Below are 14,331 nucleotides of genomic sequence, written 5' to 3' on the forward strand. Positions count from 1 at the left end.
GGAGACACAGAATTGGAAACAGGCTCCAGGCTCTGAGCCATCAGCCCAGAGCCTGACGCAGGGCTCGAACTCCCGGACCGCGAGATCGTGACCTGGCTGAAGTCGGACGCTTAACCGACTGAGCCACCCAGGCGCCCCGCAGGGTAGCCTTTATATTGTAGGGACAGTACTAAGGCAATGCCTTTATGAGGACTCTTCCCAATGCTCTGTGTATTAAGAGGAACTTCTAATCTGGCTGGAGAAAACATGAGCTCTGTTCAGCCCTGTGTGTTATTCAGTAATTGTTCTACCTGCTCATTCCAGCAATTCTTTCTCTGGCCTCAAATAGTTTCTTCATACTCATATGCAGATGAATTCCAGCCAAAGACTCAAAGAGACACCTCTGTAGATTGCTGGAGCTCTCTTGAAAATATAACATTGGCCTCTCTGAACTCCAAACTGTCTTTTTTCCACTCCAGTCACTGGTATCTGGTTCCTTCCTGCCTGTGCTGGTACCTGGAAATAGCCCACACCCGTAAACTGAGGTAGTAATAGGACCCATCTTGTTTCTCTTCTCCAGATCACTATCCCATAATACCTATTGTCAAATTACTGAAAACTCTTGTTTCATATATTTTGTACAGTTTTATGGTTGTTTAGGAGGGAGAAAAATCTGATCTCTGTTAGCTCCATCATGGGTAGAAGCCTCAATTAGAGTTTGAGCATAAAATGCTAAAGTGCTTGCCTTTTAATATAATTTAACCGAAATGCTAAGCCATGGAATCATATAAAGAAATCAGACACATTTGCCGTATTTTACTCTTAGAATAAAGCATATGTAGAGAGTTTTGAAACTTCCTTAATATTATAAGGTGTTTTAGCAAGGGAGAAAAAAATTGATGCCAAGCATTGGGAAGATTTTACTTAGCCTCATCCTTTGACTGAACATCTATATCATTCGTGAATTATAAAGCATTCAAAGACCCTATTTGCCATAACCAAACTCTTTGTAGTTGCTCATTTTATTGCTTTTTTTTTTTAATTTTTAATTTTTTTTTTTTGAAGGAATGAAAGAGCATGAGCAGGTGAGGAGCAGAGAGAAAGGGAGATACAGAATCTGAGGCAGGCTCCAGGCTCTGAGCTGTCAGCACAGAGCCTGATGTGGGGCTCAAACTCACAAGCAGTGAGATAATTACCTGAGCCAAAGTCAGACACTTAACCAACTGAGCCACCCAAGTGCCCTGTCACTATTTCTTTTGTTTTTTATTTTTTTTTAATTTTTTTAATGTTTTTATTTATTTTTGAGGCAGAGAGAGACAGAGCGTGAGCAGGGGAGGGGCAGAGAGAGAGGGAGACACAGAATCCAAAGCAGGCTCTAGGCTCTGAGCTGTCAGCACAGAGCCCAATGCAGGGCTCGAACTCACAGACTGTGAGATCATGACCTGAGCTGAAGTTGGACTGAGCCATCCAGGCACCCCTTATTTCTTTTCTATTTTTTTTGACATTAAATTATAAAAGTAATCCATGACTTCATTTTCAGATAAATATTCAAACAATATGAGATTGCTTATTTTCATATGTTATGCTGTATCTGTGCATAAGATCTTTTGTTTTCAGAATCCATCTCTTTTTAAATTCTCAACTTTATTTTCAAAATTTTCAAACCTACAGAAAAATTGAAAGATTAGAGACAAACCAAGAAACAGACTCATAACTATAGAGAATAAACTGATGGGGGCGCCTGGGTGGCACAGTCGGTTAAGCGTCCGACTTCAACCAGGTCACGATCTCGCGGTCCGTGAGTTCGAGCCCCGCGTCAGGCTCTGGGCTGATGGTTCAGAGCCTGGAGCCTGTTTCCGATTCTGTGTCTGCCTCTCTCTCTGCCCCTCCCCCGTTCATTCTCTGTCTCTCTCTGTCCCAAAAATAAATAAATGTTGAAAAAAAAAAAATTAAAAAAAAAAAAAAAAAAAGAGAATAAACTGATGGTTACCAGAGGGGGGATGAGTGAAGGGATGGGTGAAAGAGGTGATGGAGATTATGGAGTGCACTTGTGATGAACACTGGGTGATATATGGAATTGAATCACTATATTATCTACCTGAAACTAATATGACACTGTATGTTAACTGTACTGGAATTAAAAAAATAAACAAAAACAAAATATAGTTAACAACTAAAATCACAACATGAATTTTGATGGAATCCTGCCTAGGAAAAAATCTTAAAGACAATTAAAAAAATTTTAAAGACAAATTGGGAAGTCTCAATTTGAATGTAATATTTTATTACAGAATTACTGTTAATTTTCTTAGATGTGATAAGGGTATAATGTTACACTGAAGCATGAACTTATTCTTAGGAGACCCATGTTTGAATATTTCAGGGTGAAATTTTACAATGTCTGCAACTTTCAAATGTTTCTGTGAAAAATATCTAGACTATCTACACCTTACCTATCAAAAGAGAGAGATAAAGCAAATGTAGCACAATGTTAAGAAGTGTTGAATCTAGGTAAAATGTATACGTGTGTTCATAGTTCTAATCTTTCAATTTTTCTTTTCTTTGTTTTCATCATAAGTGTACTCTTTGATCTGTAATATTCCATTGTATATAATATACCACATCTTCTTTATCTGTTTATCTATCAGTGAACACTTGGGCTGCATCCATAATTTGGCTATTGTAAATAATGATGCTATAAACATAGGGGTTCATGTATCCCTTTGAATTAGTGTTTTTGTATTTTTTGGACAAATACCCAGTAATGCAATTACTGGATCATAGTTTAGTTCTATTTTTAACTTTTTGAGGAAACTCCATACTGTTTTCCACAGTGGCTGCACCAGTTTGCATTCCCACGAACAGTACAAGAGGGTTTCTTTTTCTCCACATCCTCTCCAACACTTGCTGTTTCTTATGTTTTTGATTTTATCATTCTGACAGGTATGAGGTGATACCTCATTTCAGTTTCAGTTTGCAATTCCCTGATGATGAGTGATGTTGAGCATCTTTTCCTGTGTCTGTTGGCCATCTGAATGTCATCTTTGGGGAAATATCTGTTCATGTCCTGCCCATTTTTAATTAGATTGTTTGTTTTTTGGGTGTTCAGTTGTATGAGTTCTTTATATATTTTGTATACTAACCCTTTATCAGATATGTCATTTACAAATATCTTGTGTTCAGTAGATTATCTTTTAGTTTTGTTAATTGCTTCCCTTTCTTTGCAGAAGCTTTTTATTTTGATGTAGTCCCAATAGTTTATTTCCCTTGCCTTAGGAAACATATCTAGAAAAATGTTGCTATGGCCAATGTCAGAGACATTACTGCCTGTGCTCTCTTTCAGGATTTTTATGGTTTCAGGTCTCATATTTAGGTCTTTTTTTTTTAACCTTACAATTTTATTTAATATTATCAATGTAATATAGGTAGTCATAGTTTTAAAAAGTGTCATTATTCTCTCTTTCTTGAAAACTACTCTGGTTTTTTTATTTTTCGCATGTACCTTTTCATTTTTTAAAAATGTTTCTCCATCCCCCCACTTTCTATCTGCAAGTGTCTTTAGGTCTGAAATGAGTCTCTTGTAGGCAGCATGTAGATGGGTTTGGTTTTTTTATCCTCTCTGTCACCCTATGTCTTTATTGGAGTGTTCATTCATGCTCAATGTAATTATTGATAGATTTGTATATATCACCATTCTGCTACTTGTTTTATGGGGTTTTTTTTGTAGTTTTTCTCTAATCCTTCTCTTGCTCTCTCCAATGATTTGTTGGCTTTCTTTAGTGATATACCTAGGTTCCTTTTTCTTTATTCTTTGTGTATCTATTAGTGGTTTTTGATTTGTGGTTACCATTAGGTTTGTATATAACATCTTCTGCATATAGCAGTCTATATTAAGTTGATGGTCACTTAAAGTTGAACCCATTCTTTATTCCTCTCCTCACCGTGTTTTAGGTATATGGTGTCATATATTACATCCTTTTATTTTGTGAATCCTTTGACTGATTTTTTACAGAAATATTTAGTCCTACTACTTTTATGTTTCCTACTTTTCATACTCTCACGTATGTTCTTTCTTTTCCACTCAAAAATTCCCCTTTAATATTTCTTGTAGGGCTGGTTTTGTGGTCATGAACTCCTTTAGTTTTTGTTTGTCTGAGAAGCTCTTCATCTCATTCTATTCTGAATGATAGCCTTACTGGATAGTGTTCTTAGTTGCACGTTTTCCCCATTCAGCACTTTGAATATATTCAATATATTCCACTTCCTTCTGGTCTATCCACTGAAAGCCTTATGAGATTTCCCTTATAGGTAACTATCTTCTTTTCTCTTACTGCTTAATTTTTTTTTTCTTTATCACTACTTTTTGCCATTTTGATTACTATGGTGTGGACCTCCTTTGGTTGATTTTGTTAGGATCTCTGTGCCTCCTGGATCTCTGGGTATCTGTTTCCTTCCCCAGATTAGGGAAGTTTCCAACTATTATTCCTTCAAATAAATTTTCTGCCCCAATTCTCTCTCTTCTTCTTCTGGGATCCCTATAATGTGAAAGTTATTATGCTTGATGGGGTCACTGATTTCCTTAAGACCATTCTTGTTTTATGTAACTCTTTTTTCTCTCATTTGTTCAGCTTGATTACTTTCCATTACTCTATCTTCTGGTTCATTCATTTGTTCCTCTGCTTCTTCCAGCTTGCCATTTATTCCATCAAGTGCATTTTGATTTCATTTATTATGTTCTTTCTCTCTTATTGGTTCTTTTTTTTATCTCTGTGTTAAGGGTCCCACTGATGTCCTCCACCTTTTTCTCAAGTCCAGTGAGTATCTTTATGGTCATTACTTTAAATTCTCTATCAGGCATATTACTTATATCCACTTCGCTTAGGTCTCTTGCTGTGATTTTGTCCAGTTCTTTCATTTGTGACATATTCCTCTGTCTCTTCATTTTGCCTAACTCTCTGTGTCTGTTTCTGTGTGTTAGGGAAGTCTCTTGCTCTTGTAAGTAGTGGGAATGACATGCACTTTTAACTAGGTAGCACTGGTCCTCTTCCACAGGGGACACACAGCTACCACAGAGACAGAGCTGGGCACTACACAAAGGATGAGCAGTCAGGGGATGCAGTTTTAGCAAGGTGCACACGTCCTCTGTGAGAAGTCAGGAGAGGCACTGCTGGTGAGGTTTGCAGGGGTCTTCTGGGGGAGAGGATCTGCAACACAAGGACTGAGGCAGGCCTGACTGGAGGGGGCGGGGTGTGGTGTAAGCAAGGTAGGTAGTGAATGCCAGTGTTGTGCTGGTTCCCACAGGTAGTTGTATGTTTATGATGAGGGGCAGGGGAGGGAAATGGAGCCTGCCAGCTCCTTTGTTCCTGGAGAAGTTCCTCCCCAAACTCCTGAGTTGGTAACCAACTCTCCCTCCCATAAGCTCCCGGTGACTTTCAAACTGTTTACAAGATGTATCTCTGAAGGATGTTTGCTGTGCTATCTCTTTAAGGGTAAGGGCCCAGCTTCCTATCACCCTCTGAGCTCTCCCAGAGCCAAGGCTGCTGAGTTTTAAAGTTTCAGGCTTTAAGTCCCTCTGGTTGTAAGCACTCAGGAAATTTAGCCCCTCTGGTTTTCAAAGGCAAATGCTGTGGGGATTCCTCTTCCCCCTGCAGGCTCCCCCTGTGTGATGGTCTGTTTCCCACCCCTCTCTGGGTCTGTGGCTCCCTTCTTCCAGTGGTCAGATCTATGGGGTTTAGGTTCCCACTGAATCCTCACCCTTCTGACCCTCTTTGATGTGGCCTCTTTTCTATATTCAGTTGTAGAATTTGTTTGGCCAGTCTTTGGGTCATTATCTGGGTTGTTTGCAGTGATGCAAGTGTTACCTAGTTGTATTTGAGGGACAAGGTGAGTTTAGGGTCCTGCTACTCTGCTATCTTCCCTGGAAGTCCCATCTCTTTATTTTGAATGTCACAAATAATTTAATGTAAAACCACTTTTTTTAAACCTGTCTTCTTAATTTAGCTTGACTTTGAAGTTTTAAGCAATTCTCATGAAAGTCTTTAGCCAATATCCATTGCATGAATTTCTTTTTTTTTTTTTAATTTTTTTTTTTAACATTTTATTTATTTTTGAGACAGAGAGAGACAGAGCATGAACGGGGGAGGGGTAGAGAGAGAGGGAGACACAGAATCGAAAGCAGGCTCCAGGCTCTGAGCCATCAGCCCAGAGCCCGACGCGGGGCTCGAACTCACGGACCGCAAGATCGTGACCTGAGCCGAAGTCGGACGCTCAACCGACTGAGCCACCCAGGCGCCCCTGCATGAATTTCTTAATTTCACTGCATTTTGAACTGTTAAAAGGAAATATATACATACACATTTTTTTGTTAACAGCAACAACAAATAGGTCAGTGCTAAGTACATTTTTAAATTGATTCCATGCTCCTTTTCATTTTCTGAGGCTAGTATTATTAACATAATGCTTCACGAAATAGACTAGATATTAATTGATATTGAGAAATTCTTGTTAATTTTGTTAGGTGTAATAGCCATAGTGTCATTGGGTTTTTAATTTAAAGTGAAATGAGATGATATCTGTAAAAAATCTTAAAACAGTCTAGGCAGACTGGGGAAAAGAATGTATAGTAATATTGATACAATCAGATTGACAAAATATTAATTTTTGAAGATGAGAATTGGAGACGTGTACTTCTTTTACTATTTTTTCTACTTCTGTGTTTATTTAAATTTTCCATAAAGATTTTAAAAATATAAATAATAGCTATATATGATACTGGTCACATTCTCTGTTATGAATTAAACTAGGCACTGGAAATAAAAATAACTACAATAACAAAACTACTTTAAACTAAAAGGTATTCTTCTGGATGACACTTGAATTACAAATCAAAATCAAAACTAAACTTACAAACTACTTAGAAAATAGTGATAACCACAACACTAAATATTAAAGCTTTCAAAAAGAGCTTAAGGTTTTGAATACTTAAGTGATGACAATGATGATTCAAAGGGGAATGACAACAAATGAACTAAATAGTAATTCCTAGAAAAAGAACAAAATAAATATAAGGAAAATAAGAAAAGGAATTAAATAAACAAAATTCAAAGTAAATACCAAATTACTATATCCATTTAAGAACAGGATATTTGAAAAAAGAATGACCTAGATAAACCACAAGATACCATAATTAAAATGGAAGGAAACCACAAATAGGAATGAAAATAAATAGGTCTTAATAGACAAAAATAGATTTAAAAAATGTAATGGGTGCCTGGGTGGCTCAGTCGGTTAAGCCTCCGACTTTGGCTCAGGTCATGATCTCACGGTTTGTGGGTTCGAGCCCCATGTTGGGCTCTGTGATGACAGCTCAGAGCCTGGAGCCTGCTTCAGATTCTGTGTCTCCCTGTCTCTCTTCCCCTGCCCTCCCCTGCTTGCACTGTCTCTCCCTCTCTCTCAAAAATAAGTAAATATTTTAAAAATCTAAAAAAAAACCCCAAAACAATTCTGTTTAATGAGTTTACCATAGCATTTATTAATATGTGAAAAAGTGGGGATTATGGTAAAGGTAATGGTTTATAGAAAAATCTGCAGAAGTGTTCTATTTCCATTAGAGAAATGTAAATAATCATACCTGTGGAAGAAACTGAAAAAACTGGTAGAGAACTTCTTAAAATGGTGCCTGGGTATATATCAAATGTCTAGAAACATGGGGAAGTGTCTCTTCTAATACTCCATGCCCTTGCCTCTTGCAGAAGAAGCCTAGTATACCTGCCTATGTTCAGAATATAGTACACACAATCAAGAACAATCATCTAAGTTTAGGGTTATTTTTTAATGGAAGCAGTCTAAGTAAGTTTTAGAATAGGACATTAGTTTTATTAACCTGTAGCCTAAGTAAAAAATATATAAGAATATTTAATTTTATGGGGAGAAAATTATGATGATGTGGCTTATTTTTAATAAGTTACTGAGGGGCTCCTGGGTGGCTCAGTTGGTTAACCAACTGACCTTGGCTCAGGTCATGATCTCATGGTTTGTGGAATCAAGCCCCACATCAGGCTCTGCACTGACCGTGTGGAGCCTGCTTGGGATTCTCTCCCTGCCCCCTCTCTCTGTCTCTCTCTGACTTGTACTTTCTCTCTCAAACTTAAAACAAAATTTTTTTTTAATTAAAAAAAAAAATTACTGAATAGGGGCACCTGCGTGGCTCAGTTGGTTGAGCATCTGACTCATGATTTCGGCTCAGGTCATTTTCCCAGGGTCATGGATCCAGCCTTGCATGGGGCTCTGCGCTGAGCATGGAGCCTGCTTAAGATTCTCTCTCTCTCTCTCTCTCTCTCTCTCTCTCTCTCTCGCTCTTTCACTCTTTTGCTCTCCCCCCCACCCCTCTCTCCTACTCACATACATGCTCTCTCTCTCTAAAATAAGCAAAAAAAGTTACTGAATAATCCTAGTTTTTGTGAATATGTGTTTAACTTATGGAAAAATACTAAAATGATATGATGAAGATGCTAAAAATAAATATCTCTGGATGGTAGAAATATAAATGCTTTTTAGTTGGGGACAGAATGTGTTTATTTAGCTTTTAAATTCCCTACATACAAAAATATGTACTGCTTTGTAACAATAAAAATATAATAAAAGTGAAACAAGGGACACCTGGGTGACTCAGTCGTTTAAGCATCCTACTTCAGCTCAGGTCATGATCTCATAGTTCGTGAATTCGAGCCCCACATCGGGCTCTGTACTGACAGCTTGGAGCCTGGAACCTGCTTCAGATTCTGTGTCTCCTTCTCTCTCTGCCCCTCCCCTGCTCATGCTTGGTCTTTCTGTCTCTCAAAAATGAATAAACATTAAAAAAAATTTTTTAAATAGTAAAATAAAATGAATTACAATCTTAGTCATGTAATTATGGACTAAGTTTACAAAAAAAAAAAAAAAGCTGTATCTGAACCAAAGGGATATTAAAGTGATGAATGTCTTTACTATCTCTGCCGGTTGAACGAACCTATGTATTCTGAAATTGTTAAGTAATATACATATAGTATGGCTGCAGTAACATAGAGGTATCATACTTGTTCTCTGTTGCCTTGCCTTGGGAAGTCCTTAAATATTCTTCATTAATTGATTATAGACTTACTCCTGCAAAAATGTAGAAATATTAAAAGAAAAATATTTAATAATTAATGTAATATTTTTAGGGGGTTTATTATTGACATTTAAATTCTCTCTGAAAGTACTTATCTGAAGAGTTTCTTAATGTTTTCCAGTTCCTGAGAGCAGAAATGGGCCAAGACTACCATTTGGCAAAAAAATTATGTCAGATGAGTAAGTACAAAATACTTTTATGTTTTCTTTTTTTTTCCAAAATACTTTTCTGTTTTCTAATCTTTTATTTGTTTCTAAATGCATTTCATAATTTGTAAGATGGTCTGATTATTATAGCCTAGTAAACTCCCTAATAGTATCTCAGTGATTCCTTAATAGTAAGTTAAGTTGATTGGTGTAAGGACTAACTTAGACATCTAGAATAACTTTGGAATAAACTAAAAAAGACTAATCAGGGGCGCCTGGGTGGCTCAGTCAGTTAAGCGTCCGACTTCAGCTCAGATCATGATCTCACAGTCCTCAGGTTCAAGCCCTACATCCGGCTCTGTGCTGACAGTTCAGAGCCTGCAGCCTGCTTTGGATTCTGTGTCTCCCTTTCTCTCTGCCCCTCTCCTGCTCATGCTCTGTCTCTCTCTGTCTCAAAAATAAATTTTAAAAAACATTAAAAAATTTTTTTAAAAAAGACTAATCATCACTGGAAAATAAATAAAAATCTTGACCTTCATGATAATGAGTTAGTTAACTTTATGCCTTTAGTTTCAAAGACATGTCAGGTAGTATAGCAAACCTTACTTAATATGCATTTATTCCACAAATATTTGAGTGCCTCCATGTGCCAGGCACTGTTTTAGGCACTGAAAGTATAGCAGTCAATAAGACAGATAACAATCCCACATTTATATCTAGTATCAAACAGATAACAAATTCATATATAACTAGTGTGTCATAAATGATAGGTGCTATGGAGAAAAATTAAGTAGGGAAGAAGGAATAGAAAGTACTAGAAAGATGCAAAGCAGTTTTGAATAAGATGGTCTAGGAAGGCAGGACTCATAGCAAATGTACTGAGATGCAAACATGCCTGATGAGGAACAGCAAGGAGGCCAGTGTGATCAGGGCAGAATACCTAAGGGGAAGTGTGACAGGAGATGAGGTCAGAGAGGTTATGGTTTGGGGATTATGTAGATTGCATAGCACCCTTTCATAATTTAAGGACTTTGGCTCTTTCTCTGAGCAAAGTGGGAAACCATTGGGCACTTTTGAGTAGAGGAATAATAATGATCTACCTTATTTTTCTTTCTTCCTTTGGTTTTTAGTAGTTTGTCTGATGTATCTTACACTTAGGCTGTTGTTTCTTTTTTTTTTTTTCTTTTTTTTTTTTTTTCCGTTTCTTTTTATCTCTATGCTTTGTTTTAGAATTGTTCTACTAACCTACCTGTTTTTGAGTTAACCTGTCCTATCTTCTGCTGTGTTCAATCTGCTGTTAAAACTATCCAGTGAGTTCCTGGGGCTCCTGGGTGTCTCAATCGATTAAGCCACCGACTCCCGCTCAGGTCATGATCTCGCGGTTTGTGAGTTCAAGCCTCGCATTGGGCTCTGTGCTGACAACTCAGAGCCTAGAGCCTGCTTTGAGTTCTGTGTCTCCCCCTCTCTCTGCCCCTCCCCTGCTCATGCTCTGTGTTTGTCTCTCAATAATAAATAAATGTTAAAAAAAAATTTTTTTAATATAATGTAGGAATTGTGAGGATCTACTTTCACTGGCCTCACATAGACTCCCCGCTGTGGATACAGTACTTCTTACATCATTGGCTAAATTTTTTTAAGATCATATTTTTAAGTAATCTCTACACCTAACGTGGGGCTCAAACTCACAACCCCAAGATCAAGAACCATGTGCTCTTCCAACTGAGCCAGCCAGGCACCCCTCATTGGCTAATTTTTAAAATGGGTTTCTTGAATGCTTTTTGCACTACTTATTTTATATCCAAAATAATTTGCCTTGTCTAATCCTTTTAAGCACTTTTGACCTTTAGAGCCATTGAATAAAATATTTTGATTAAAAGTATTTTTGGGTGGTGCACAAACAGAATTTCTGATAAGAAGGACTCCTTCAAGAAAATCGTGTCCATTCCCATTGTTACAAATAACAAAGCAGAAGCAGAGAGAGGCTAAGCGGCTTGGTCAGCACCACTCAGGGAGCTGGTGGCATGGCCAAACTGGAGCCCAAGCTGCTGCCTCCCACAGCACCCCTCTTCTGTTGGGGGCTGGGGTACAGGTGAGTGAGTCTGTAGCTCTCAGTCCCAGCTCCCAGAGTTTCTTGTGCAGCCTAATAGTGGGAAAATTCATGTATTATATTTCCATATCCATCAGTCATTTTAGAAAGCCTCTGGCTGAAGCTGATAAAATATATGCACTGATATCACCACATCTGTTAGTCACTTTTGATTGTTAGGCCTGTAGTATGTCGCATAAACAGCAGGTGCTCAATAAAAGGCTTATTGACCTGAGTCAAACCAGTAAACGTCCATTAAATACCGTCATTGAGAATGAAAAAGTTCAAACTGGTCTATCCTAATTGGGTTATGTCCCTGTAAAATTTCTCTCTCTCCCTCCCTTATATCAAGCACAGACTTGTACCAGACATTGTGCTGGGAGCTGGAGAGAAAGCAGGTATCACAGCACACATGCTCTAAACCTTTTTGGGGTTGACATTAACCATGGTTTGGTTTGGTTTGTTACTCCACTGGCTCAGCCAGTAATACTGTTCACTTTTTTCTGTCAGTGTCAAATAGCCTCAGACTAGGATTAGAAGACAGGAAAAGGAGCTGTGGAGGGCCCTAAGACCGGCATCATGCCAGGTGGGAAAGAACACTACTCCCAAAAGAGGAGGATGACTGGAAACGGGGCAGAGAGGTGCAGAGATGGGAGGGTGGGGGGGGCTGGCTGCATGCGCATGCAAAATAGGATTGGCTACCCCTGAAGCAGATTCCAGCCAATGATGTGAAATTAAGGAGGCCCAGGATTAGCAATGCTAAGCAAGTTCAGGAAAGAACAGAGAGTTGGAGACACTGTCTCGGGGGAAGAAAGTACTAGTTTGATGCTAATAGGAAACACTTGGCTGAGGACTGACCAAAGTTCCTCTCTATATTCAGAACAACAGACAAAATGAATTTTTTTCATATAGGATGGTGTCAGGTTATTTTATATGTAAATGCTTATATTATCCTTTTTTCTTTCTTTTTCATTTTTTTAAATGTTTATTCAGTTTTTGAGAAAGCATGAGCAGGGAAGGGCAGAGAGAGAGGGGGACACAGAATCCCAAGGAGGCTCCAGGCTCTGAGCTGTTAGTACACAGCCCAATGCGGGGCTTGAACCCACAAACCATAAGATCATGACCTGAACCGAAGTTGGATGTTTAACCAACTAAACCACCCAGGTGCCCCAGTTTGTCTTTTTTTTTCCCTATCTTCTACCTCTGCTATAGAACATTCCTTTCTCTCTCTCTCTCTCTCTCTTTCTCTCTCTCTTTCTCTCTCTCTATATATATTTACTTATTTATTTATATATATCTCTCTGTATATATCTCTATATGTATTTATATATATTTATGTATCTCTCTCTATATTTTTATATATATTTATGTATGTAAACATAGATTATTTACATATTTATGTATTTATGTGTCTGTATTGAGCACCTACTAATAATGAGAACATTCTTGAATACCTTGTTTAATTCTTAAAACAATTCTATGGGGCAGATATTATGAACCCCATTTTACAGTTGAGGAAACTGAGTCTTAGCAAGGAAAACTAATTCACCTAGGATTAGATCCTAGGTCTGGCTTGAAAGCTTCTGATATCCTACTATATTTCCATTTCCTCATTTGATTAGTAAACTTATATCTCTAGTCAAGGAGGCAGAGACTTGGAAAAGAGGTACTTTTGTGGGTCAATCAGGCTTGAAATGGCTCCTATGGTCAACTAATATATTTATTTTCTTTGTATCTGAGGCAATTAATTTACATAAAGTAATGCATCTTTGTCCCTTCTGAAATGTTTTAAAAATTCATTTTCTGAATAAAGCCACTGGTTGCCGGTATGTTTCCTTGCTGTCCAATCACAGTGTAATCATTTATATCTCTGTTTGGCTTCAGGGCTTCCCACCTGGCATCCATTGGTTTCTTTTCTCTTCATCCTGCCTTTAAAAAAAGAAATTGTATTGGGTTCCCCCAAGAAATTTTATTTGTCGGTAAAGGCTTGAATTTTATCTTTCACACACAGTTTTTATATGTGCCTAATATTTCCTCAGCCATTTTCCTGCTATGTCATGCAGAAGTGATATATTGGCTGTATGCCATTTCCTGCCAGGCATTGGAAGCATCCTGGGAAAGTGGTTTTTAAATGGGCTGAAAGTCAAGAGTCCCAAGTACTTTTCTTAGTTCATCTCATGATTGACTGTGAGATGTTGTGCCGGTCAATCTTTCTATTTACTGGTCTCTTCACCTGTAAGAAGGGAATGTGCAGCTCACTTTTCTCAGGGCATAACAGTGCTCCTCACAGCAGCCCAAGATTTTACACACAAAAAACATTTAAGCCTGGAAGACCTACTCATCAATTATAATAATTCTAAGTGTTTAACAATAATGGCCTGAGAACCAAAATGGTTCTCATCATTTTGGTCTAACACAATTACAGATGTATCTTCAGAAAAGATAGTTACTCTGCAGTTTTCTTTTCCTTTCTTTTTCTTTTTGAGTAAAGTAAATCACTCTTTCCTTTTTAACCTAGAGTATAATTTAATTAAAAAAAAAATTTTTTTAACGTTCATTTACTATTGAGAGACAGAGAGAGACAGTGCTAGAGCATGGAAGGGGCAGAGAGAAGGGGAGACACAGAATCCGAAGCAGGCTCCAGGCTCTGAGCTGTCAGCACAGAGTGCGACGTGAGGCTCGAACTCACAAACCGTGAGATCATGACCTGAGCCGAAGTCAGATATTTAGCCGACTGAACCACCCAGACGCCCCTAACCTAGAGTATAATTTTATCTAGGCATCAAAGGACTGCTTCCTACTATTCATTTGTTCCATTTTTTAATGTTTTGAGGGCTCCGGCTCTGTGTCAGTCTCCTAGGGATGCTACAGTGAACAAGACCAATGTCTTATCTACCTTAGAATAGCCTCCAGTCTGAGGGACTTAGAGCCCAATGCACAGCAGAATTCCCCAGCTCCCTGCCCCAGCTCTT

General features: G+C 38.1%; 1 protein-coding gene across 4 annotated transcripts in view; it reads left to right on the top strand.

The window, feature by feature from the left end:
• The window catches only part of ERICH2 (glutamate rich 2), a 37,769-nt gene that overhangs the window by 20,274 nt on the left and 3,164 nt on the right, over nucleotides 1-14,331 (top strand). For all 4 annotated transcript variants that reach the window (XM_043577012.1, XM_043577013.1, XM_043577014.1 and 1 more), the window contains one exon: nucleotides 9,249-9,306. In XM_043577012.1, coding sequence (XP_043432947.1) covers nucleotides 9,249-9,306 — 58 coding nt within the window. The remainder of the gene's footprint in view (nucleotides 1-9,248; nucleotides 9,307-14,331) is intronic.

The sequence above is a fragment of the Prionailurus bengalensis genome, chromosome C1 (assembly GCF_016509475.1).
Source record: "Prionailurus bengalensis isolate Pbe53 chromosome C1, Fcat_Pben_1.1_paternal_pri, whole genome shotgun sequence".
In the NCBI taxonomy this organism is placed as follows: domain Eukaryota; kingdom Metazoa; phylum Chordata; class Mammalia; order Carnivora; family Felidae; genus Prionailurus; species Prionailurus bengalensis.